At 36.1% G+C, this 27,292-nt stretch overlaps 3 protein-coding genes across 3 annotated transcripts in view; 1 reads left to right on the top strand and 2 right to left on the bottom strand.

Annotated features, from left to right (window-relative positions):
- LOC113734562 (uncharacterized) overlaps positions 1–4,633 on the top strand; it is a 109,866-nt gene extending 105,233 nt beyond the window's left edge. Inside the window, exon 4 of the mRNA XM_027261150.2 lies at positions 4,180–4,633. Coding sequence (XP_027116951.2) covers positions 4,180–4,460 — 281 coding nt within the window. The 3' untranslated portion in view covers positions 4,461–4,633. The remainder of the gene's footprint in view (positions 1–4,179) is intronic.
- A 19,504-nt stretch (positions 4,634–24,137) lies between these two features.
- On the bottom strand, positions 24,138–24,950 carry LOC140037802 (uncharacterized). The gene has a single exon (XM_072082927.1). It carries the CDS (start codon positions 24,948–24,950, stop codon positions 24,138–24,140), a length of 813 nt encoding a protein of 270 aa, XP_071939028.1.
- Positions 24,951–25,413: 463 nt separating this feature from the next.
- On the bottom strand, positions 25,414–26,992 carry LOC140037801 (uncharacterized mitochondrial protein AtMg00310-like). The gene is made up of 2 exons (XM_072082926.1): positions 26,917–26,992; positions 25,414–26,204 (listed from the first exon to the last, which is right to left on the bottom strand). Exons 1-2 carry the CDS (start codon positions 26,990–26,992, stop codon positions 25,414–25,416), a joined length of 867 nt encoding a protein of 288 aa, XP_071939027.1.
- Between the last annotated feature and the right edge of the window lie 300 nt (positions 26,993–27,292).

The raw sequence follows: 27,292 nt of genomic DNA, 5'->3' as shown, positions 1-27,292 counted from the left end.
CTCTCCGTCTTTTCATTTTTTCAGTTTTTCTCTTTTGTCAAACACTTATGCAATCTCCTTCAATGAAATTGCTTGGTTTGTTCTAAATGAACAATTAATTTCTTTTCTAGTCTAGGCATAACGAAGGTTTTGGTTTATCTATAATTGTGAAATCTAACTGTTTTATTAGTTTTCTATATTCGTTGGTATTTGCATGTTTTCTGATTTAATTTCTCATGATTGTTTCGTTATTTGAGTATCAGGACCCAATATTTAATTTAACTTAACAAACTATTGTCAGTTGGAACAATTAAATCTGTAATTTGTTTAGTTATCTTGAATTAGTGACGAATAGTGTGATTAGTTTCATGTTAGGAAAACATATAATCTAATTTAAATAAACTTTGGTAATGTATTTATTGATTAAAAGAGGGCTTTTGTAGTTTTTAATGCAGTCAAGAAATTAAATTTTATGGACATATCTAGGATTGTTTCTTGGGTAGGGAAGTAGTTAACTAGCGTAACTTAATTATCGAGATGTTTAAGAAAAAGATGGTTGTTGTCACGTGTTTGACAACTAAAACCTGTTTATTAATGAATAGTTGAAATAATTATTGTATCGATGAATAGTTGTATGAACCTCTTCCGAAATTATTTCCTTGGCTAGAGCTTGTTTATTCTTAATTTGAATTTAATTTGTCTTATTTTAATTATTTTGATTTATGTTGATCATTTATTTTAATTTTAATTTCTCAAAACTCCCTTTTAGTTCTCACTTGGAAGGAAACAAATTTTCTCCTAATCTCTGTAGAGATAACCTTACTTGCCATTATACTCGTGTATATTTTTGTGAGTAGGAATTTAATATTACATAGGCTCGACACCTGTTATTAGGTTCGATTACAAGAGCTAAAGAAAATGAAGGATGCACTACTAGTATTTGTTCGCACAATACAAGATCAAGTTGGAGCGTGTCGGGCAATCGAAGAACTTGAAAATCAAGGTTCACGTGTTAATTACAAATTTATTGCCACAACAAATTTCTATTTAAGTAACAATTTCAACTTTTTCAAAATGAATCCAACCCTGGACTAGTGAAGGATGCAGATGCCATTCGAAAGCAATTTACTATGGGTAATATAAAAACATCACTTGCTATAAAAATTTTATTGGATACAAGATTACAAGGACTACAAATCGGTAATATACAAATACGAATTCCACCATATTTGAGGGAAAAATGAATTGGATGACCCGGAAGAATTGAGTATAAGTAAAAGGTATCATATCCTCTCACTTATTCTATAATCGACTTTGTCACTATGTTGTTGAAAGTCGTTTGTTGCAATAAATATTGGGGAACCAAATGATTCACTTTCTCATATGACACTGAAAGCTTTGGCCTCCATTCAGGATTGAAATCGCAAGCCGTTTGCTCTTTCCTACCGACGCTGAAAACTTTCACCACAGTTGTACCATTCTTTATACAACACGAGGCACGAAGACAATAAAATTCTGCATAATGACTCATTGTGTCCTGAGGTATTAAATGGCGGAAAACCGTATCAGCATCTTGGAGAAAAAGTGCGAAATAGATTGACAAATATAAATGCCTCTGTTTTGACAAAAATGCATAATAGATTGACAAATGCATGATGGATGCTTGTTCCTTCTGTCTTTCATTTTTTCTTTTCTTAAGTAAGAGAGGGATGAGATTAAGAGTCGCCTTACATAAGAAATTAAACTAAGTTATTTTAGTATTAGTTTTTTAATTCCTTTTGGTTTCCATATTAGATTAAGAAATCTCAATCAGTTTCCAAGTAAGTTTTAGTTTATAACTGTATTTGTTTTAGTAAGATTTGGAGTCTATAAATACTATTAATCTAGTATGTTGTTATTTGAAAAGTTGACTTGAGATTTAAGAGAGAGTTTTAGGAAAAGCTCATAGTTGAAATTTGTGAATTGTCGTGAGTAAAATGTTTGAATTAATAAAATTATTAAAAATTTGTTATGTGTTTATTCTTCTCCTCTTTTCTCCTCTTTTCTCATGCCAACAGCATAGCTTAGATTTAAATCATAACCAAACTGAAACCACACTAGCGGTTTGCCGAATTCAGAACTGGAATTGGACTTTTTACACCAGAACTGGGGCCAGAACCTTGACTAAATGTTCCCGTTCTGGACTTTTTATACAAGAACTGGGGCCAGAACCTTGACTAAATGCTTCCGTTCTGGACTTTTTATACCAGGATTGGGGCCAGAACCTTGACTAAGTGTTCCCGTTCGGGTTCATAAAAATATTAAAACCAGAGCCAAAACTGCAAGTTCATAGTCAGTTTGAACCATCCAAATTTAGGAGAAAAACTCAACACTAGCCCGTAGGCTTATTTGGCCTAGCCTAAAGTCCAAATTTGAAAGCTCAACTAATTGTAAATTGTATAATTGTCTAATCGAGATTTTATTTCTTGTTACATTTCAATATAAATGACAAAATCATGCATCTTTTTATTTTATTTAAAACAACCAATTAGTTTGAAGTATTTTTGCGTATAATTTGTATGATTTTTTTTTAGCTAATAATATAATAAAAGTCTTATTTTTTCTTCCAGATTCATTGCTATATTTTCCCAAATTCAGTGGTGAAACAATAAGTATATAAGTGCAACTAGAAGATCCGGAATGATAACTGCAAGAAACTAGAAAAGTAATCATAAGATTCATAACTATCCTTACGAGGCAGAATTTTATTTGGAGGCAGAATTTTACTAATGTTGTGTCTCCTTATTTGGAAAACAGAGGCATATATATACGTTCATATAACTACTTCTACTCTTCTTCAAAAGATTCTTCTTCGCAAATCGGCTTTAGATGTATGCATACAAGTAACTTTCGTTCATACTTCAAATTCATTCAATAGAATTAGATTTAAGGGCATAACAAGACCCTATCTTATATTTACAACTTATAGGTTTTTAACATACATAATAAAAGATATTATTGTATCTTGTGATGTAAATAAAAAGTTACATAATTCTAATCATGCTTCTCTTGGAACTATTGCAAAGTTTGACGTGTTTGTTTCTTTTCTTCTTATAAAATATTTGACACGTCAATCAATTTGGAAAGCATATAATCCATCGAAGTCGGTGCAGAGTCCAAATTATCAACAATGCTGTTGAATATGGGAGACATGAACCTTATCTTCTCCATGGTGCTCGAAGTCTATATGCCTCAAAGACCTTTGTAGAAATTAGAACAAATGCTTCTCCGTACATCTTTCTATTTGTTTACGCTTATATAGACTTTCGACCTAGCACGACAACTGCCTCTTCAACATTGGTGGGCCGACTCCGGGACCCTTTCGATGGGAATGTGGCATAGGCTTTCCTATAAATAGAGATCAATCTGCACCACCTTCCTCATCCTTCTCAAAATCAGTCTTCGATACATAAATTTCCCTTGAGCAAAAATGGGTTCCAAGACACTTCTTTTCTTTTTCATTTCCATGGCTGTAGTTCTAATGATTACCTCAGAGGTGGCTGCCAAGTCAGTTGACAATTGTAAGACATTTATTCTTCAATTAACATTTCATCATTTTTTCTCTTTCTAATTTATATGCACCATGTTTTAATTCAGCATTTAGGACCACAGCGTTTAACATTTCAAATAGATTTTTGTTGTTTTTCAAAAATAAAAAATAGATTTTTTTTGTACATGTGAAGTGTCGGAGTACTAAGAAGCATAGCTGAGCTGTGGTTAAAAAGATTGAATACACCCCTACTTTCAGTAACTGGATTCTAAGTGTCAAGCCTTTCTAAACGTGGGAGTTGGAGTATAGTCGTTTGTGACTGGATTGCCTTTCCTGTATTTTTTGAGTAAAACTATATTTTGTAAACATATGGATTTGAGATTCTCATTTTAAACATACTGTTAATAAATCATTGTATTTATTAACTTTCAGAAACTATAATTCGCTATGATAAAATAGCTATTAGTTGGTAGTAATTAGTCATTTTAATGATATCTGTAAAATAATAATTTGACACATACGTTAAAAGGCAAAATTTCAAAAGAATTACGATGTGTTTCGCTAAAATACTCTGTAACCTAAAAGCATGTACACAATTTGGTCCAAACTTTACATTTTCAAAATTGCGATTACAGTAACTAACGCCCATACCCTGTTTATCTTTATTGCAGCCAAGACAGTTGAGACAAATGAGGAAGGAGAAGCCAAGTACCATGGAGGTGGCTACGGAGGAGGCCATGGAGGTGGCTACGGAGGCCACGGAGGAGGCTACGGAGGAGGTCATGGAGGGCACCATGGTGGTGGATACGGGGGCCATCCAGGAGAAGGTAATGGGGATCGACATGGAGGGTACGGGGGTGGCGGCCATGGTGGTTATGGACACGGCGGACATGGCGGTGGCGGCCATGGTGGACATCCTGGTGAGGCTGCAGATGCTAAGCCTCAGAACTAATAAAGCCAGCTTCTAGCTAGGTCATGATTAATCATGAATGCTTAAACAGGCTTGCTATAATAGTATGTACTTTGTAATGTGAAATTCAAATAAGTGCTGGATCAGTGATCATGTAATATGCACTCCATGTATTTGCTGGCTATCTAGTTCAATATAAGTATATGAGTTTGTGATTTTGTCTCTCTTTTTTTAGCACTTTTGAGGTGATGGCAAAATCTTTTCATGCAATACGAAGTAAATTTTGCAAATTTTAACCAAAAAATGAGTAATTTTAGTATTTCAAATTGGCAACAAAGTCAATCCTAGTTTTTGGTTGATTTTATCTGTAAATCAGTAAATTATTATCAAATTGCTCCTTTTTTCTTTCTTCCTTTTCTTTTGGATATACTTAAACTAACCAATGCATATATTTTCAAAAAGATCCTCACTTAGGTATCTGTCTGTCCAATATTTAGTCTAGCCATACATAAAGTGATGCAAAAGCATGCAGAAGATCTTGTTTACTTTGTTTCACCGCCTCTCTCTCTCAAACCATAGCACAAATGCCTGAAATCTAATTGACTAGTTGACAATGAGTGTGACAGATTGAACATTGTGCTATTCTCGGATTACAATGCATTTCAGCCTCGGATTAACACTTGTCCATTACGATTTTAGAGGGCAAAATAATGGTTCGGGTAAATGACTCCAATAGTACTTCAACTTTAATCAGTGATCCTATTTTGATCTTTAACATTTAGAACTGCGTATTAGGCCCCTTAATTTGAAATTTTGGTTCTAGAAATTTGTTTCTAACTAGTCCCTCCAAGCCAAAATTAAGTATGTTAACCCTTGAGGTTTGATGCAATATTTGTTTTCCTCCTCTAAGTGTAAATATGAGACATATTAGTCTGTAAAAAAGGAAAATATTATCCGTCTGACAGTTTACATAAACCTGAAAAAAGGACTTGCTCTTACCAAGTAACAAGCAAAGTACTACCTTATTTTTAGAATTTGCTAACTTTATTTATCATTATTATTATCGTTAGCATCATCATCATCTGATTTAAATTCTAATAAACTCAAATATGCATGACATTAAACATTAACCCAACAAAAATAAGAAGAGATGTTAAGAAAATAAACCAAAGAGTTCTTTTCCTTTTATCAATTTAATTTTCTTTGTAGAGTATATGATAATTTTGACCTTATAAAGAAGACAAAAAGATAAAAAGTAAATAGTAATTCCTGTATTTTTTAACCTAAAAAAAGCAAACAAAGAAATAAAAGTAAAAAAATGTAGGGGTAATTGTTTATTTTATTATTTTGGCATCCTTTTAATGTAAATATTTGTCATATTCTCCGAAGTATTGACTACGCAAAAATATTGTGTTGAAAGTGAATAATCTCCCTTTTCTTATTTTCCTTAAAATCTTTTATTATTCATGTTGAATTGATCTTTGTCTTTGTATATATCACTTTCAGTTACGACTTCAGGCTGAATAATAATAATAACAATATATTAAAGTTAGCAAAATTCTATTACTATAAGGCAATATTAGGTTTGTTATATTTTTTAAAGAGAAAATTTTCATTTCTTTTAGTTTGCATAATTTATAGGAAGGATAATACCGTTGCTTTTGGTTTGTCGACTTAGTCAATCATTAAATACCTAATCATTAGAATGTTTGTGCTAGGAGGACACTCTGTTGGCGGGACCAGTGCATTGCTCGTAATCGGTATGGAATTCTTCGATATGATATCGGAACGAAATAACTACGAGATGGATAGAAACATCATTGGGTTATTCATATATAGCACGTTGATTGAACTTATGGCTATTATTGTTTCTTGTTTAGACTTAAAACTGAAACTTTTCATTTTTTTAGGTTATTGAACGTTTGATTTTCAAATCCTTCTTTGATTTTTCTTGTATTCACAACTTGCACTTAGTAAGAAACTTCAACATATTCTGTTAATGGTTTTCTAAGAAATGAAAAAAAAAAGGAAAAAGATAGAGAGAGCTAAATAAACGATTTAAAAAAGTATAGAGAGCAAATAAATTGGGTCCTAGGATTCCCAATCAATACCTAACCATTCTCATATTTAACTGGGCATCATTGAGCTTAAATCCCCTAATTTTTAAATCCATTCCGATCCTCCCAAATTTCCTTTGGGCTTAGATATCCTATTGAGACTTGGAATTATTTTTCACCGCTAGTTTGATTGATAAACGAGTTAGCAGTATTCGACAAATACGAATTAAACCCTCAATGGGCTAAAGTCACTATGCAGTTGAGAGTCATTTTCTCCAATTTATGAGAATCGTTTGACACCGAAAGCTTTGACTGGCAGCTAGGCTCGAAACCGCAAACTCCTTCCCAGCAACACTGACAACTTTGCCCACTGATTTGCAAGTTTATGCCGACACGAGCGACGAAGACTATAAAGTCGTTCCGAATAGGCCAAGCAGGTCTATAATTAAGTACTGCTGGCTGGCATGCTAGCTGTGTGGGTAAAATGACTCAATCGTGTCCTGAGGTATCGTATGGCGGAAAGCCCATCTTAGCGTTATGGCTGTACATGAAAAGTACAAATACATGCTTCAAGAGATGCTCATTTTCTGGCAAACGTCTCTATTTTGACATAAACGTGGTGGTTTACTCGTCGTTGAGCCAAGTGACAATGAACTTGATACCTATTAAGGTCTTGTTTTTTGATTGCTTTAGATTTTACAAAATTTAATTGTAGAAATTGATTATAAAGAATAATAAGAATCAGCAAAAACTATGTTTGGATATTATAGATTTTAGCTACCAAATCCAAAATCAAAATATGAGAGCAACTAAAAATATCACAAAAACTAATTATCCAACATCAAAATCTATAATTGATTGAAATAATCAATCGAGAATAAGCCCTAAGTAAGGTCTCGATTTAACTTTTATGAATGGAGAAAATAACGTTACAAGAGTCACTTTCAAAAGGGATCTGACAATGTTTAACTTCAGATTAGTCGGGATCCAATGCGATTACTAGACACTGGGATATTACACAAAACAAAAAATGCACAATGGATTGAGAATGTGGTAAATCATTACAGCCTGACGCTTATCCTTTTTTTTTTCTTTTTTTTTATTAAGCTATTTCTAAAATTTAAGAAACAAAAAGAAAAACTCAAGATATTGAATTCTTAAATTCTCAATCTTAGTTAATGGACCATGACCTTCTCGACAAATGGATGTTTGTTCGTCAGAGCTTTCATCGCGGTGAAGTCTTTGTGAATGCATTAATGGATGATGGTTAACAAGAGGTGTGAAATTTAAGAAACAAAAAGAAAAACTCAAGATATTGAATTCTTAAATTCTCAATCTTAGTTAATGGACCATGACCTTCTCGACAAATGGATGTTTGTTCGTCAGAGCTTTCATCGCGGTGAAGTCTTTGTGAATGCATTAATGGATGATGGCTAATAAGACAAGCAGCGGTTTACGCCATGAACCAGTAAGTTTCGACTTCTTGCAATGCCAAGATAGGTCGCAATCGCATTTGAGACAACAAAAGGCTTCATATGCTGTTTGTCAAGAAAATTGGCATAGGATGTTCACATTGTAAGTTTTCAATTTTATATTTCTTTTTTTATTCTATTTTATCAACAAAAAAAAATTCAATGAAGTAGAATGTACATATGTTTCCCGGCAAAAGCTCTGTCAAATTCAACAGTTACCAAAAGAACTCGAGGAGCACTTTTTGATAGGTTGCATTTTTGTCATTAATTTTATGATTATTTTTTTCTTTTATTTTATTAAATATTGTATTAATTGATGGATTATATTTATAGTTGGTAATTGGCATTAGTTATAAGAATTTGGAGCAAAAAAAATTAAAGGCGTGATTTTTATTGAATTTTTATGCTAATCAATATGAGCACATCAAAATTTAAACTCTACATGTCCTAAGGAGGCTCGGGAGTGGACGCGTATTATCCGGTTGTGCTTTGAAGTCTCGAAATGGGGTCACGGATGTTCTATCAAATGATTGTTATAGACTTTCTAAATTGATTTGAATTAGTAATAGTAGTTTGATAAGAATACGAAACTAGTCCATTAGGTAGTTTCCTTTCTTTTTGGCCGAGGTGACAGGTTGTCGAAACCTGTACAATAATAAAACCTGCTCAAACTAAAGTTAATTTCTGTAAATAGCGGTGAGCAGGGTCGAATCCACAGGGACTGGGAGTAATCGTTTCTTTTCAAATTCACAGTGACAAGGGGGTGTTTTTGTGTAGAAAGTGACAATCAAATAAAATCTAAGAAACTATTAAAAATTAAATAACAAGTTACTAAAATCAAACGAGTGATAATCAAGGATCTAGTGATAGCATCATGGTACGTGGGCAGGCCAACAATGGCTCGAGTAATCGAGGAGTTGAGGATCACGTGCACGCCCCAAGTGGACCCATTACTAAGGCTCGCGCAAAGAAACTTCGTGAGCAACTCAATGTACTTATTCAAGCCATACACAAGTCCTTTGAAGGATTCATACACTCAAGTGAAGATGGTCGCGGTCCGATAATGAGCATTGAAGCTACACCTGAGGATTAGGGTTTTGCGAAACCCTAATTTCCGTTTTAGCATCATAGTTAGTTATTTCCACATTAGTTGATTAGATTGAATAATTGGCTAAGTGCATATTGCACGTAGAATCGCCAAGGGTAGGATTGCTAATTTACTCATTATTATTTACTAGAGTGGGCTGCCTAGGAATGAAAGGCCACATGAGGCCCAACCCGTCGGGGGTTAAGCCTCCCTTATTAGGGCCCATGTCCACTGCACCCTTAGTCTATTTTCTACTAGATTAGGGTTTTCACTTGTAGCCTATATAAGGCACCATATTACATCAATAAAAGGTAGACACTTTTATGATAAAAATATTGAGAGAGTTTTCTCCATAGCTTTCGAGCAAACCTTGAACAACTTAGAGTTATACTCTAGTGTTCTTGTTCGGCTTATCAATTCAAGAATCGCACTTGAATTGTGGCGCCTTCTACACTTGCCTGAGGTTCACTAATTCGTTTGGTTACGGGTTGAGATAATATCAACAAGTTCGTAGTCACGGGGATTAGAGGGGTCTTAGGGTTTCCGCTGCTACCGTTCTTGCGTTCGAAGTCAAATCCAACAAGTGATCTTGGGTCGCGTATCTCCTCTCCAACGAGATTCGTATCATCTAGCCAAGAAATAACTTCAACAATTGTTCACCTAATTGATCATTGAAACAAAGACAATTCCAATTATTTATTAATAAATAGGTTATAACTGCCAAACAAGCGATGACAGTCAACCCCTCCTTACTGTGTCGGCGATTAAGGTACGCCCGTTAATCACTACTCTAATTGAAAAATAATCTTAGGTACGCCCGTAAGATTTAATTTCGCAATTGCCTTACGAATTAGAGGAGCCCTATTCTAACCAAATAACACACTACCAGGGTTATTTCAGATTAGCCCGCGTATTCCCCTGACACAAACCCAATCATGCCAGTTATCACTATTTTGAGACAATTAAACAATTACGGATTTAACGTCCCAATTGACAATAGATTATCAAATTAACTAATTATCCGGATCCAAGACAATCAATTAATTAAACAATCATAAGCACTGCAACCAGGGAATATGCGAATACCAATAAATAAAAGAAAAAGATAAAATTAAATCGATCTCACAATTTTTAAGCGAACCAGAACCTCAGTTGTCCCTTGACTAGACAAAGGGGTTTAGCTCATTGCTGATGAGGAAAACCCATGCAGAATCAAAGCATCAGTCACGGCCATAGTCTAGAAATTTAGGAAACTTCAATTCAATTGAAGGGATAAAGCAAAGTAAAGTTACAAAGGATGATTTAGTCTTCCATGCTCCTGACTCACGTAGGAGGCAGCCACAAAAGACTCAAAGGAAAAGTCAAAAGCTCTCCACTACAAGACGAAGGAGACCAAACGGTCAAAAGAAAAGCTAATCTATCCTAGTGCTCCTCTGCAATTCTAATTCTAAATCCTATCTAAGTAGCCCACTGCTACTGTGCGGCGTCCGCCGCACGAGAGGAAGAAGACTCCCGAGGTTTGCTTTCTTTTCCCTTTTTCTAGTTGTTGTCTTCGATCAAAATTACCAAAAAGGTCATGCAGCTCCTAGTTCCAAGAATGCCCTTGATTGCCTGCTATTTTGAACTCTTTCCCGATGACTGTCAAATTGGCCTTGATTGTGATATTTTTGTTCTACTCCGTGAAATAAATGTAAATTACGAAAAGTGAGTAGAATTTAATAATTAATTCACATCAGGTCAGGTAATAGGGAAAATTAATAATAAAATAAATGATAAAATTGCAACCTATCAATTCCCCCCACACCTAAACCATGCTTGTCCTCAAGCATGAGAAAAGCGATCAAACACCAATATTTGATAGTGGCTATTGCTCTATCCAACAAATTGCCAAGATACCAAGAAAAATAATAATCAAGCATCAATGGTCAAGTCCAAGAAACATCACTCCGGTTAGCTTCTAAACCACAAGATCTTCTAATTTCATGTTAACTAATCTAAGAAGAAGGAATGACGCATAACATTTATCAGCAAATGGTCCAACTATTAACCAAAATCTCAACATTAAATCCATACATCGGCAAACTGACTTTTATTATACACTAACACAAACTTCACTTTTTTTCACATTTTTCTATTTTTCTATATTTTTTTTTCTTCTTTTTTTTTCAATAGTAACACAAGACTTAGTCTCTAGCCATTGGAGTCTTTTGACGCGAACTCTGACATTTGTCAGATGAAAGAGCCCGGTTACTCAGCTTCTATCGCCACGTGACCACGTACTCATAGCAATTACTACTTTTCGACGCGAGAATCGACACTTTTGATGAAGATCCCTGGTTACTCGATAGTAAAGACTAGCGGAGTACAGTCAACTCTTATTCACACAAACATTCAATATAACACAAAACCCAAAAGAAAATTTTCATCAGCTAGCCTCATTTTCAAACATGGAGAACTAAGATTAATAATTGGACCAATTCACATGGAAATGCCAACGATCATTCCCTATGCCTAGAGAAGTTAACCAAAAATTAGAAGAGCTACATAATCACTGATATTCACCAAAGGAATGCTCTTGGATCCAACCACATTAACTCGATATATTTTTATTATTAAAACTTGACAAAAGTAGAAATAGGGGCAACAATCCAACATCAAACCTTGGCATGCACATGTGAGCTAATCACTAAAAAGAAAGAAAGGAATTGCACGAAAGATGGCCAAATAACAAACTAAAAAAGAAAGAAAGAAAAAAAAATATGAGAGAAAAAAAAATAAATAAATAAAAGAAAAACACCTAAAAACTAAAAACGCTAGCACCCCCTATTTGCTCCCCCCACACTTAAATTACACATTGCCCTCAATGTGATAATGTAAAAGTAGAAGGAAGGAGAGGGGCATCGGTACTTCCCTGAAGTCATCAAAATAGGGGCGGTTCAGGTGGTAATTGTGGATCAACTCACATCTGGAGCTGGTGCCATTCGTGGCTTCACCATGAACTCTCGATATCACTCGACGCAACAAGAGACTACAACTGCCAACAAATAATGGAAGCCGGAAATTCAAAGCAATAACAATTTTAAAGCCAACCAAATGAGCAAAGTGCACAATTCAATCACCCAGAGGACATACAAATACCCCAACACTTATAGCAATGGGAATCAATAAGCACTTGCGGTCCCAAACTAGTCAATTTCAAAATCAATGCAGTCCAAAGTGCAACACGTGCTCCCAAGAGCTTAGTAAAGGAAACCAAAAGGATAAAATGCTCCTAAACAAGGCAATCAGAGGCAACTAACTTCAATAAGCAAATTTAAGCATTACAGGCACCTCCCAATTTACAAGCAAATTACCCACAATTAGACACAAATCACAGCAAATTAGACATAATGAGACCCAAAATCGTAACAACCGCCTCCAATTGGATAGTCAATTACCCAATTCAACCTGCCAAAATCAGCAATTAACCCAAGGAATGCTCAAATCACCTCCTGCTTTATCCAAAACAACTCAATCACAGGTTGGACAGAAACGACTCAATCACAAATGCCCAGTAGTCACAACTCGATCAATTGGGCAACTAATAACACAGGATAAACAAATGTTAAAAAACTACCATCGCCAGTACCACTGGTAAATGCACAGGGGCAAATTAAATCAAAGAGACAACCGAATCCACTAAGAGATACAAACAACACCAGACAGTACTCCAAGAACCTAAACAAATGACAGTTATATTAGACTAGGCAAATCAGTTGCAGGACATCACCCAATGCACTGGCTCCAGTAACACAGATGCAATTCAATCAAATTTACTCAGTGAAATCGCAAGCATCAAAATCCCATCAATCATCAAGAAATCAGAATTGGGGACCACCAAATTAATAAGAAAAACCTGGCACCAGGGAGGTTGGGCTACCGACGGTGGCGCTGAGCTGTGCGTCGCGAGTGGTGCAGGTTGAGTGGTGCGCGAGGAAGTGGGCTAGACGAGAGGCGGCGCACGTGTAAGGGAGCAACGAGCTGGGGAAGGTCGCGCTGTTGGCGCTCATGAGTGTCGCGCGAGGTGGTGCGCGAGTGGGTAGCCGCTGGTGGATGGCGGCTAGTCAGCAGCTGCCGCAGGCTGGAGATGGCGATGGAGCTGCTGGAGTGGAGGCGAGCTGGCGGTGCGCTAGCTGTGGGCTTGTGGGCCGCGGCGTGCGGCTTGAGATGGGAGAGAGAGAATGTCGCGCCAGGTAGAGCTGGGCGTGAGGCAATGGCGGAGCTACGGCGCTCAGCTGTTGGAGGTGGAGGTCCATGGGCTCCAGGCGACAGGCGGCGGCGAGGGATTTCGGCCAAAGAGAAAAAGAAAAGAAGAAGAAGGAAGCGGGGAAGAAAAGGGAAAGAAGAAAAAAAAAGGAAAGAAAGAAAGAAAAAGAAGGGAGAAAAAAAAGAAAAAGAAAAAGGAAATAGTTTTTTTTTTCATTTTATTTTTTTTCTCTCTTTAGAACTTTTTTTTTTTTTACCGGGAAGACTCTCCCCCTTTTTTTTTACTTAATTACTAAAAAAGTTTTTTTTTTTTGGAAAATTTTGTTTTTGAAAAATTTTTTTTTGAAGATTTTTTTTATATAACTTCTTTTTTGGAAAAGAAAAAATTTTTTTTTTGAAGAATTTTTTTTATTATTGACAAAATTATTTTTAAAATTCAAAAGTAGAGATTAGCAGAAAATCAATAATCGTTTTTTAGCTTTTTTAAATACTGACCTTTCCTGCGAATGTGACGCGGGCACGTCATGAAGGCACGGAATCTGGAGCTTTCCAGATTATTTGACGCCGGCACGTCAAGAGGGCAGGAACCCTTTCTGACGATTCTGACCATGAGCTCTCTGTACATCATGACGCGGGCGCGTCATGACAGAAGGACACGTACAAATCATCAAAAACGAAAATTGAGACCCGAAATCAGTCAAATTCAAGGAAAACATATTTAAATTATCATACGAAATCAAAACAAACAATTAAAATAAACAATTGGGTTGCCTCCCAATAAGCGCCTTTCTTTAATGTTTTTGGCTAGACATTATCATGTTTTGTTCATGGAGGATAAAATCTTGTGGCTCGTCTTAATGCTTCATCCTCTATATAGTTCTGATAGCCCTCGTAAATAGAATAATCCTTGAGCACACGAGTTACGGGCTTCCATGGACTAGTAAATGGCGCCAAACAAGTCAACGATAAGTTGAATTCTCCATTCACTCCTCCCTCCCTTGCATTTATTGGTTCAAGATATCTTGCCATCACCACTCTTATTTTATTCTTGTCATGAAATTCGAAATTTTCTGGCATAATAAAGTCAATTTCATTAACAGAAATTGAAGAATAAGAGTCAGGAGAATATTGATGAATGAGTGGAAGAGATGTCACCGTATTTGGAGATTGTTCACTGGATTCGTTCACTTGAACGAGTTGATCCTGGAGTCTCATTTCTTGCACTTCAGCTTCCTTTTCAACTGCATCTTTAAATCCGTTTTCTTGAAACTCTTGCAGTTCCATGTCATTTGGCCGGACAATTGCACTCTCATCTTCCTCAAGTTTGATATTGGTTTGTGCGAGCAATTCTTCAAAGTGAGAAGTTAATCGCGCTATCCTGGATGTCAATTGATTCATTTGATCCTTCAGGTCGCGAAGGTTCGCTTGTGTCTCCTGATGAAATCGATATGTATTAGTAGCTATTGATTCAACTATTTCTTCAAGAGACATACCTGACATAGATGATGATTCTTGAGACTCATACTGCTGAAAATTCATTGGCTCTGTTGTATAATTATAACTGGAGTTATCCCACCATCCTTGATCATACCCGTTTGGATTAGGGTTATACCACGTTTGAGACCAGGGTGAAAAATCTCCATAATTATTGAGTGGGACACTCAGATTATCTTGATATTCGGGGCACATACCGGTTGAATGATCCCTGGCATAACAAATTTTACAAGTTGCTGCAGCCATTCTTTCTCTAATAGAGTTTAGTGCCTCTGAATATGCAAACTTAGCAAAAAAACAAGCCTTATTGCCTTCCCTGGAAACAAAATCCAATCTATCACCTAAATACGGAGTGTTAGAAGCCATAAACTATATAAACAAAAATAAGAGAAAAATAAATAAAAAAAATAAAAACAATTAATCTGGCACCAGTCCCCGACAACGGCGACAAAAATTGACAGGTTGTCGAAACCTGTGCAATAATAAAAACCTACTCAAACTAAAAATAATTTCTGTAGATAGCGGTGAGCAGGGTCGAATCCACAGGAACTAGGAGTAATTATTTCTTTTCAAGTTCACAGTGACAAGGGGGTGTTTTGTGCAGAAGGTGACAATCAAAGAAATTCAACTAAAATCTAAGAAACTACTAAAAATTAAATAACAAATTACTAAAATCAAATGGGTGATAATTGAGGATCTAACCAAGAAATAACTTTAGCAATGGTTCACCTAATTGATCATTGATGCAGAGCCAATTCCAATTATTTATCAATAAATAGGTTATAACTACCAAACAAGCGATGGCAGTCAACCCCTCCTTACTGTGTCGGTGATTAAGGTACGCCCGTTAATCACTGCTCTAATTGAGAAATAATTCTAGGTACGCCCGTAAGATTTAATTTCCCAATTGCCTTACGTATTAGAGGAGCCCTATTCTAACCAAATAACGCACTACCAGGGTTATTTTAGATTAGCCCGCGTATTCCCCTGACACAAATTTAATCATGCCAGTTGTCACTATTTTGAGGTAATTAAATAATTACGGATTTAATGTGAGAACCCTGAAAAAATGGATATATAAATTAGTGCATATTTCATTTGCATTTCTTTTATTGTTCAATAACTTCTAGCATTACTTTTAATTGTTCACAATTAAGCGTGTAAAAATAGGTTTATGTGAAAAATACTATACTTTTCCAAAGTTATGAAATTTCTTGGTTCTATTTGACTAAATTAATATCTTTAGGGTTGGATTAAATTTTCGCCTTAAAATAAATTATTTAAATTCCAATGATAATTTCTGTTTAGTGCCAACGATAAATGTTAGATTTTTATTACAAGGTCAAACTTGATTTTAATAAGGAATTAATAAAGTAAGAATGTAGGAACCTTAATACTAAATAGTAAACGATAAAGATTCGATAAAACGGTTTAAGTATACTAACGTATAATAGGCCACTAAATCATACTTGAGGAAAATCGTTGATACTAAGTTCGAATCTAAATTCAAGTAGAGGTTAGAGGCAATGTGAAAGGACAAAAATGCCCTTCGCAACTCACCAAATCCCCACTGCACCACAACCATCACCACTCACGGCCAAACGACTCCTTGGACACCATGATTGTCCGCCACTCCAGCTAACCAATCGGCAACTTCTCCACTGCAATACACAAGCCGCCCCATACCACCAATCCAAATCTATCACCAACTCCACAAGTAAACCAACTCTTACACTCAATCAGCTCCAAAACCACGGCACTCCTTCATTTCATCTCCACTCCACATATCAGACTACACTCCACCTTCACTTCGCTATTCTCGACTGAGTTAGAGAGTGAGAGACCGAGCTTCACTCTGCCATTCGAGAGAGGAGAAAAGAAAGGAAGCCGCACGAGCTGCAACTCTTCCAAGGTTCTGTCTGCAAGCCAGAGTGGAACTAGGAAGAAGCCGTGAGTAAGCCCATCCCTTTCCGCATCAACAACCAGCTGCAACCCAGCTTCACCCTCCACCAGTCGCAACCAGAAAACCAGAACCATCAAACCTGTGCGTGAGCCGAGAGAAAATTTCGTAGCTTTCTTATTCGTGAGCTGAGCTATTCTGAGGTAATTTTCTGGACTATTTTGGGTTGATCAGAGGTAGATAGAGTCACGTAGGGGCATGCATGCTTTGGTTGTGTAGTCGGATGAGGAAATCAAAGTTTCAGAAAAATCTGTTTTGATTAAATGACTCTGCCAAGAAACTGAACTGGAAAATGCAGCCTTAATCTCGGCCATTTGTGGTAATGTGAGCCCAGAAATATGATTACTTATCTCAGGACTAGAGGTTTAAGCTTTGCATGTTGAATATTAAACCATCGGATGAGTCATTGGAAAAAAGAAAATTTGACTTGCGTAAGAATCTGTTTCTGCCGAGAACTTGAGCTGGAAATTTTGGTTTTAAAATTGCTGGGTGTGATGAGTTGAGCTTAATCTTGGATCAACCTGTTAGATAACCTCCTTATTTAGTGATGCATGTGAACTTTAAGGCTCAGAATTTCGGTTGCATGGCTGGAAAACTTATTAGAAAATTTCTGGACTGCTGAACTGATTTTCCAGATTAGCCGTTGAAATTGTTTTGGGAAATTGCTTGGGTATTTTAGCATGAATTTGCTGGAACGTGTTTGATTTCCACTTGGTTAGGTGTTTGACTAATTAAAACTAAATGATTAAGCCTTGCATGAAGTGTTTTGGCTAATCTAGAAACAAAAATAAACAAGAAAATCTGCTGCATGCAAGATTATCCAAGAAGAGCCGAATGAATTCCTGGATTTTTGGGATGTTTGTAGTTGTTAACTGAATTTGATTTTGAACGAGGGATGTTAATTACCTAGCTAAGTGGTGGCATGTTGAATTTGAGTGCTTAATACCCTGTTTTGGCCAAAGAAAAGTTGGAGTTAAGAACATACAATTGCTGGAAATTTCTTTGTAAACTGCCGTGAATTTGAACCTGGAAATTTTGAAGATTATAACAGTTGTTTAAATTCAACTCTTGAACTGGAAATGTTCATTGTTTAGCTAAGAAAGTGTATGATCAAGCTGAGAGCTTAATAGCATGTCTTAGCCACGAAAATTGTGAATTTATAAACAACGAAGTGCTGGAAATTTTAATGACCGAAAGGTTGAACTGAATTTTTTTAAAAGTGGTTCCTGAAATTTTCAAAGAATTAGAGGGTAAGAAGGTACTTGCTAAACGTATGCTTAAGCCTGGCTAGTGAAACAATTTCTACTCGTATTCCAATGTTCGCAAAGCTAATGGTTGACATTATTTTTCATTGGAGCATAATGTGTCGAAATTGTTGACGGTGGGCTCTACGAATTCCCACTTTTGAATTGATGGTTGATTTATTGGAAATTGGTGGGTGGTGGGCTCTATGAATTCCCACCCTGCATGGATAACTGGACTGCTGAAATTGTATAGAAATCTGTGCTACTACTTTGTGAAACTGTGAGTTGATATAAGTACTGATTACCAAGTGCTAAGTATTGACGAAGCCTTGGTAAATTTTCCTGCTTATGCTTAGGTATAAATTTGTTGGAACACAGGGCTAAGAATTGACGAGCCCTAGTGTTATTACTGTTTAAATTCTAATTGTGCAATATTGAGGAAATGAGATTTTGGATTGGAATCGAAAATGTGAGAAGTTGTACCGACCTTGTGACTCCAAGTAAACGCTTGACTAAGTAAATGAAAAATATTTTGCTTTAAGTCTCGAACGGTACAGGTTTAGCATCGTATTGCTAAACATAGTGTCTACTATTTCTGCCTTAGAAACTTGGGCAACATGACTTTTATCCCTTAAGTTAGACTAGCCTTATCAATTTGGGGAAATGATTCTCCCAGACTCAAAACCTTAGTTTTGTTCCAAATTCCTTCCTTCTTTATAAATCGTTTAAGGCTAGTCGGAACTAAGGAAAATTTAAAAGGTGAAACTCGATCACTTTGGTTTTAAACGTAGAAACCTGCTTGGCAAGAAGAAAAGAAAAACCTTATTCTAGCAACATTTTTCAATAGACCTTACCCTAAAGCCTTAGCAAAGATTTTGCAAGCACCGCCACTCAAAGGAACTTTTTCTCAAGGTATACTCTTAGCCTCGATATTAAATAGCTTGCCGACTTATTTTAAGAAAATAATAATAGTATTTTTTTCGAGGAAAAGTATTCCAGGAATCTTATAAGAAATATTGTACGGTTCTCACAAGCTCGATTCCAAGTAAAATATTTTGAGAAAAAGTAAACTAGCAACATGCTAGAAAACTCTACATACGCAAGCCAACAGTTCCAATAGAAGACTTATGGCTTAAATTCTGATATTCTAGGATTTTACGAGGACGCGGAACTCGATCCTCAATCCAATATCTGAACTTCACTCTTGGTGAGTGCCCCTGCTTGTTCTATGTTATGTGGTTAAGCGCTTTATCAATTCGCTATGTGATAATTGTCAAAATGCAATAAATGATTTTGATCCATCGAAGTGAGCAGTGTGTACTTTATCGCACTAGCCGTTCGAGTGGTGACATGTGTGAAACATTTTCTAATGAATCTGTGAATCTGATGACGTAAAGTCGTTGGGTGAATCCCTAGACGAGTCAATAATAATAAATCAAGTGCTAGACGTAAAGTCGTTGGGTGAATCCCTCGACGAGTCAATAATAATAAATCAAGTGCTAGACGTAAAGTCGTTGGGTGAATCCCTCGACGAGTCAATAATAATAAATCAAGTGATAGACGTAAAGTCGTTGGGTGAATCCCTCGACGAGTCAATAATAATAAATCAAGTGCTAGACGTAAAGTCGTTGGGTGAATCCCTCGACGAGTCAATAATAATAAATCAAGTGCTAGACGTGAAGTTGATTGGGTGAATCCCTCGACGAGTCTATAATAATAATGTAAGTTCAGGACGTAACGTCGTTGGGTGAATCGCTCGACCAGTCTAAGGTACACTTGGGTATTATCGCCTTCCTATTTGTTTACTTCAGTCGAATCAATACGTGTTAATTGTTTTAATTGATTGCATGTTTTTGGGGCACCACTGAGCTTTAGCTCACCCCACGTTTATTGTTTTCCTTAACAGGTTCTGGAAACTGAAAGCTGGATGCTTACTTAAGTTTTCCTTTTGGATTGTATTTGAATACTATAACTTATTCTGTGGGCTGTAATGTGTTATTTGAGATAATGCACTTTTCTTTTGGGTTGCCACTTGAAACTGGAAAATGGGTAAACCCTAATTCGATTACTTGGCCTGTAAATTTGTAATAGAGATTTATGTATTTATCTACCCGGATTGGTACGACTTTATATTTTGGTACGTAGCACGTGGGACGTTTAAGAGCCTCGACTGGCTAATTTATCTCTGCTATCTCTGAAGTTAAGTTGGATGTAAGGATGATCTTATTCGGAAAGATTTATTTTATCACAGATTAAGTTCTCCTTTGAAAGGATTTGGGTTAGAATGTTTGCGTGAGTCCTGGCGAGAGCTGGGCAGACGGCCCGCCAACCCTTTGGTTCGCCTTAGGGGGAAGTGGGGTCGCCACATTTAACACCTCAATTGACAATAGATTATTAAATTAACTAATTATCCGGATCCAAGACAATCAATTAATTAAATAACCATAAGTACTGAAATCAAAGAATATGCGAATACCAATAAATAAAAGAAAAAGATAAAATTAAATCGATCTCACAATTTTTAGGCGAATCAAAGCCTCCGTTGTTCCTTAACTAGACAAAGGGATTTAGTTCATCCCAAATGAAAAGAACCCACAAGAAATTGTAAAGAGAGCCGCGGCCATTGTCCCTTGAAATTGGGGAAATTCAATTCGGTTCCAATGTTTGAAAAGATAGCAAAGCTACAGCAATTGATTCTATGGTTTCTACTTGTCCAATCATACGAGAAGGAAAAGGAAAAGCTACTTGAGCCCACAAGGAAAAGTCAAAAGACTAAGCCAAAAAGTTGTCTGCCATTGTTTGCTTTCCTCTCTAATGTCCTCAAGGCTGTGCGGCGGCTTTCCTTCCGGAGAGGAAGAAGCCTCCCGAGGTTTGCTTTCTTTTCCCTTTTTCTAGTTGTTGTCTTCAATCAAAATTACCAAAAAGGTCATGCAGCTCCTAGTTCCAAGAATGCCCTTGATTGCCTGCTATTTTGAACTTTCCCGATGACTGTCAAATTGGCCTTGATTATGGTATTTTTGTTCTACTCCCTGAAATAAATGTAAATTACGAAAAGTGAGTAGAATTTAATAATTAATTCACATCAGGTCAGGTAATAGGGAAAATTAATAATAAAATAAATGATAAAATTGCAACCTATCACGAGGACTCTTGGTCAACCGAAAAAAGAGACAAGTCAATTTAGGATAGGTTTTTATCATCTTTGGTTTTGGGCGGCAGACTGGTAGTCATATTCTTTCTTTTGGCCGTGATAGACAATTAAAAGAAGGCGCTCTTCTTTTCCCTTGACGATGAACTAAGCTTGTCATTCTAGTCAAGGAACAACGGAAGATATGGTTCATCTAAAATTATGAGATCAAATTGATTTTTTTTTCTTTTATTTACTGGTTTTCGTGCATTCTCTGATTTAATTTCTTATGGTTATTATTTTATTTAAATATCAAGGGCGTCCGATATTTAATTAATCTAATAACTTAAAACCAGTTAGGGCAGTTAAATTCGTAATTATTTAATTGCTTTAATTAGTGGTGACTGGCATAATTGGGTTTGTATCAGGGGAACGCATGGACTAAATTAAAATAACCCTCATAGCGTGTTATTTGGTTAGAACAGGACTTCTCTAATTCTTAAGGTAATTGAAAAATTGAACTCTATGATCGTACCTAAGGTTATTTCTTGATTAGGGAAGTGATTAATGGTCGTACCTTAATCACCGATACAGTAAGGAGAAATTGAATGTCATCGCTTGTTTGACAATTATAACGTGTTTATCAGTGAGTGAATGAAATTATTATTGCATCCATGATCAATTGAGTGAACCATTTCCGAAATTATTTCTTGGATAGAGTTTATTTATTATTGTTTAATTTTTAGTAAATTGTTAGTTGCGTATTTTTATTTGATTTGTTTAACTATTCATATTCCCCCATATTCTAAATTCTAGAAGAAGCAAATTATCCCCAGTTTCTGTGAATTCAATCCTGCTCATCGCTATATACAAAAATTGTATTTTTCTCGAGTAAATATTTATTATTATACAGGTTCGACACCTGTCACTTTTATTAAGTGTTGGATGTGTAACTTTCACACACACGCACATATATGTTTCTGATGCGCACTCGTTACGTGGCACTGTATATAACTAGTTTATCCCAAATGCCAAATTTGATAATTTTGACACCGAATAATGACTTGAGTTCCTACACCTTCTTCCTGAAAAATATTGCTTCATTTTACCCCATATTTGAGTACACCGTATTTGACGGTTACATATGACCAGTTTGCCTTGCAATTGAACCATATATGTTGAACTAGGAAAAACTGTTAATGCGAGAAAATCGAAAGAACCATTGTTTTGAAAACCGGACCGGACCAGCGGGTTCGATTGATTGGATCGTGAATCGGCCATAGCTCCAGTCCGATTCATACCTTGGGTTGACTGGAGTTAAAAACCAATAAGAACCGTTTGAACCGGATTGAACTGTTGAACCGGCGATTTTTTTGTTTTTGTCTATCAAATTGAAAAAAAATATATATATATAAAAAGAATAGGTTTTTCTTAATCTTAAAGACTAATTATTAAATGACACATCCACTCACTTTCTTCTCATTTTTTGCCATTTATCAAGTTTGCATCACTGTTTTCTATTTTCCTGACTTCCTCCAAATTTCAAACTTCTTTAAAAACGTAAATTAAAAATTTAAACTCATAATGTCTAATTCTCATGGGCGTGAATTTTGTATAATTTTAGAATATTGTGGTATTTTTGGGTTAGATTTAAGATTATTTTTTGGTAGATACAATTTAGATTGAGATAAAATTTATTTGTTGCAACTTATAATTAAAAATTTTTAATTGTCAAAATCCAAATTCTTTGAAAATATTAAACTTTTCTTCATATAAAGTTTTCCATTGCATGTCTTATTTTGTACATATATATTTATATAAATTATTTTTTCAGAATTGAACCGGTCTGATCGGTTGAACCTTGACCCGAACACCTGGTCGGTTCAATTAACATTCCAAGTTTTAAAACATTGGAAAGAACTTAGACTGCAAATGATGCAATAGAACCAAACTCCGAACTCATATTTAGGGAAAATTCTATGATTTCTTTAGGGGAATCATTCCTTCAATTTGAATATCTCAAGAATGAAAATTAGCTATATTTTGAATTATTTAAATTGTTGCAATCTAAAAGTCAAAATTACTTATTTCATTATCCAAAGATATATTTAACTTGAGGTCAATATGAAATCTAAACGGAATTCTAAAATCTCCCCTATTTAGAAGTATTTAATGTATGGGCAAAACTTAAAGAATAAAAAGAATACACAATTAGTTATATTCTTATAAAAAATTATTACTTTTAACTTGGTTTGTGAAACTTTATAGGTTCCTATTGTGTACAGAACCAAATCCTTTTGGTAGTAGAAAACTTCCATACAATCTTGATTACATTTGAATCAATGGATTGTTGCAATTAAAATGAGGGCACAACATATCACTAAAGTTTTTTGCTTGGTATTTAAGTTAAAGATTAGATGGTACGGTTTTTACACATTTGATCAATGTTTATCAACAGTCATGCATCTGTAATATATGCTTTTGAAGGCAATTCACGTTCAGAGCGCAAGTTAGGCCCTATTTTTAAAAGTGCTTTATAGGTTTAAAAGATTTTACTTCTTTTAGTTACATATATATGATCATGTCCTGCTTAGAATTCTATGCGTTTATACTATTTTTTGGAGGCTGAATTGTGCTAATGTTTGTGTCTTCTTTTTTAAAAGATTCTTCCTTGCGAATTAGCTTTGGAAGTATGCATACAAGTAATTAATTTTCGGGTTTATACTTCAAATTGGGTGCATAGAATTAGATCAAGACCATAACTTAACTTGGGGCAAAAGGAAAACCAATAAAAGGCAACACTAAATTAATGATGACAAAAGAAAATTCAAGTCCTCTTTTTTTTTTTTTAAAGGAAATCTATGCTTTATTATTAATGTAGCCAAAATTACAAAGCCAGGATCTAAACCTCACACAGGATTACATGATCGAATACCCTGAGCACATATAGCAACAGCTCTTACCTCTTTTTTTTTTTTTTCCACAAATGTCAACAGTTATATATATTTGATAAACCCTTGATAAATACAAGAATTAATTACAAAAAGGGGCAACTACCCTCATTTGCTTCCTCACTAAATCCATCAGCCAAACTGGGAAATCTTGTTCACATTCAATATCATTCTCTAGCTGAATAGCAAACTGAGCTAGAGCATGGCTAATTTCATTTTCTGTTCTAGATATACACACAAACCTACAACTTGCAAAATGTGAAGTCAAAACCTGCACATCTTCCAGAATAGTTGCAATGGTACTATCATACTCATAGCCACTATGTATTTGATCAATAACTGATTTGCTATCCGAATGGATTGTAATTTTAGTCCATCCTACCTGTTTAGCCATCAGCATTGCATTCCTAATTGCCAAAGCTTCTTCTTTACTTGGTTCCTCCTTATATTGATTGACTATTGCCTTTGCTTTCATGATCATTCCGTTCCACTTTCTTGCAACAATGCCTTGACCCGTCCTGATCATCCTTGATGATATCACCGCATCCGTGAATAAGCAAACGTCATCATCCCCTGCTGTTTGGCCTCGCGTTTGATGCTCCTTGATGTTTGTCGTTGCAGTCTGCTCCTTTTCTTCCTCCCTTGCATGCTCATATTCCAGCCATTCCACTTGCACCTTGGAGACAATGTTGGGTGAAATTTGGATTTCATTGTCAAAAACTCTTCTGTTTTGTGCTTTCCAGATTTGCCAAAACAGATTAATGGTGAGGTTCACTCGGTCAGGTCCACATTCCTTTGAAGTAGCTTTAGTGGCTTCCTCCCACCATAGCCAGAGATTGTGTTGTTTGTCAACTAATCCATCCCAACTAACCGGTGCCAATTTCCAAACCTCCATCGCATTCACACAAAAAATGAGTAAGTGTTCTATGGTTTCTATGCCTTCTCCGTAGCAGCTGCATCTTCCCTCACCTTGTCCAATCCTTTTGAAAATTACTTCATTGGTTGGTAAACAATTTTGCAAGCATTTCCACATGAAATGTTTCAGCTTGGCCTTTACCTTTTGGTGCCACAGATTCTTCCACACCGTACGTTTTCTAACTTCCCAACTTGACTCAGCATTGTATGTTCGGTTTCGACTGATCTAATTTTCCTCCTGCCTTGCCCTTGCATATCCTGTTTTCACCATATATGCTCCAGTCTTTGAAAATTTCCAGATCAATCTGTCCATTCTCCTTCCAATGCTGGTGGGAATACGTTCAATGAGCTAAGCCTGTGTGTTTCCAAACCATGTCTGCAAAAGTTCTCTTTTCCATCTCCCATCTTCAATCAGCTCACTCACCCACTTGAGGTTCCATCCCTCAGGTTTTTTCAGCCTCCACCTTACCATCTTCGGACCCTATTACCCATCTATCCTTCCATATACTTATCGTTCTTCCATCACCTATCCTTTTCCATAGTCCAGCCAACAACAAATTTTTTGCACTATGAATGCTTTTCCAGCTCCATGATGCCGAGCCAGGAGGGCCTTTGTTCATCCAATTGGGATTCTTCATATATTTCACCTTCATTACCTTGCTTACTAACAAATTCAGAGCAGTTAGGAATCTCCAAATTTGTTTGGCAAGCAAGGAAGTATTAAAGGCTTCCAGGTCTCTAAATCCCAGTCCACCTCTACCCTTCACCTCTGAGAGTTTTTTCCAGCTTGCCCAATGAATACTTGCCTCTCTCTCCCCTTTGCCCCACCAAAACTTTGCAATTTTCCTAGTAATTTCTCTACATAAACCCTTCGGGAGCCTGAAACATGCCATGACATATGTTGGCATGGCCATTGTCACCGCCTTTATCAGCACTTCCTTTCCTCCTTCACTCAGTAGCCTTTGTTTCCATCCCTGTAGTTTACTACTGATTTTGTTCTTTACAAAGCCAAACACTTGTGCCTTTGATCTTCCAATGGCCATTGGTAGTCCCAAATATGTCCCATTCACTGCTTCCTTCATATTATCCAGGCTTTCGCTTATTTCTTGCTTCATCCTTTCTTTGGTGTTTTTACTGAAGAACAATGCTGATTTTTCATAATTCACAACCTGGCCAGATGCATTACCATACTTTGTCAAAATGCTTTTCACCTTTAGAGCTTCCCGTTTGGTTGCTTTACAGCACAAAAGAAAGATTTAATATTTAATATTGTAGAGTATATGATAATTTTGACTATACAAAGAAAGATAAAAGTAAATAATAATTCCTGTATTTTTTACCTAAAAAAAGCAAACAAAGAAATAAAAGTGAAAAATGTAAGGTTAAACTTTTATTTCAATTTTTTGGCATCCTTTTAATGTAAAAATTTGTCGTCTTCTCCGTAGTATAGACTACCCAAAAATATTGTCTTATTTTCCCTAAAATCTTTTATTATTCATTTTTTTAACCAAAAAGTTCGGATTTTATTGCCTCGGAACAGTTCTTGAGAGGGACAAAAGCCTGACCTCAACGATACAAGACAGCTACAAGACACCTACTTACTTAACTCAACGTCGTCGAATAGACGGGTAGAATAGTTTATTCAACCGATATTCACCCCTAACTACACCTGGTAAGTCCCTGAAATGTTCATAAATACATACCGACTCAACCAAGGCACACCCCACATTGGCTAGAACATCCGCAACCTTATTGGCCTCATGATAGCAATGCTTAACTGTACAATCCCTTGAGAGAACTCGCAACACTGCTCGATCTCATAACTAATCGTCCACGGGCATTGGTAATCATTTCTCAAAATCTTTATTAGCACTAGCGAATCCAACTCAACCACCAACTGCTGTAAAAAATTCCTCTGGGCACATAGACTCAGCCCAAGCACTAACGCTTTGGCCTCGGCCTGCAAGCTAGTAGCAACATCAAAGCAACCAGCGAAAGCGAAGATGAACTTCCCTGAGCCATCCCTAAGAATCCCCCCACCACCACTCAACCCCGGGTTTCATTTGGAGCACCTATCTATGTTAAGTTTAAACATTGCCAGCCTTGGAGCCTGCCAATGAACCAAATGAAACTTAACCACATCAGGGTACTGCTCCACCAATCCCAAGAATTGGGGCCAAGATGCTACCTGTTGTAATTCCCCAAATTTCATCCAGTATTCGTCTTTCAAGTTTTGAAAAATAGCTCGACAAACAGATCAGACATCCTTAATAACCCCTTCAAATACTGCTGAATTCCTCGTCTTCCATAAATTCCAACACA

This window comes from Coffea arabica, chromosome 3c (assembly GCF_036785885.1).
Source record: "Coffea arabica cultivar ET-39 chromosome 3c, Coffea Arabica ET-39 HiFi, whole genome shotgun sequence".
NCBI classification, from domain to species: Eukaryota; Viridiplantae; Streptophyta; class Magnoliopsida; order Gentianales; family Rubiaceae; genus Coffea; species Coffea arabica.
The sequence above is the reverse complement of the archived record's forward strand: the minus strand, read 5'-3'. Positions and strand labels throughout refer to the sequence as shown.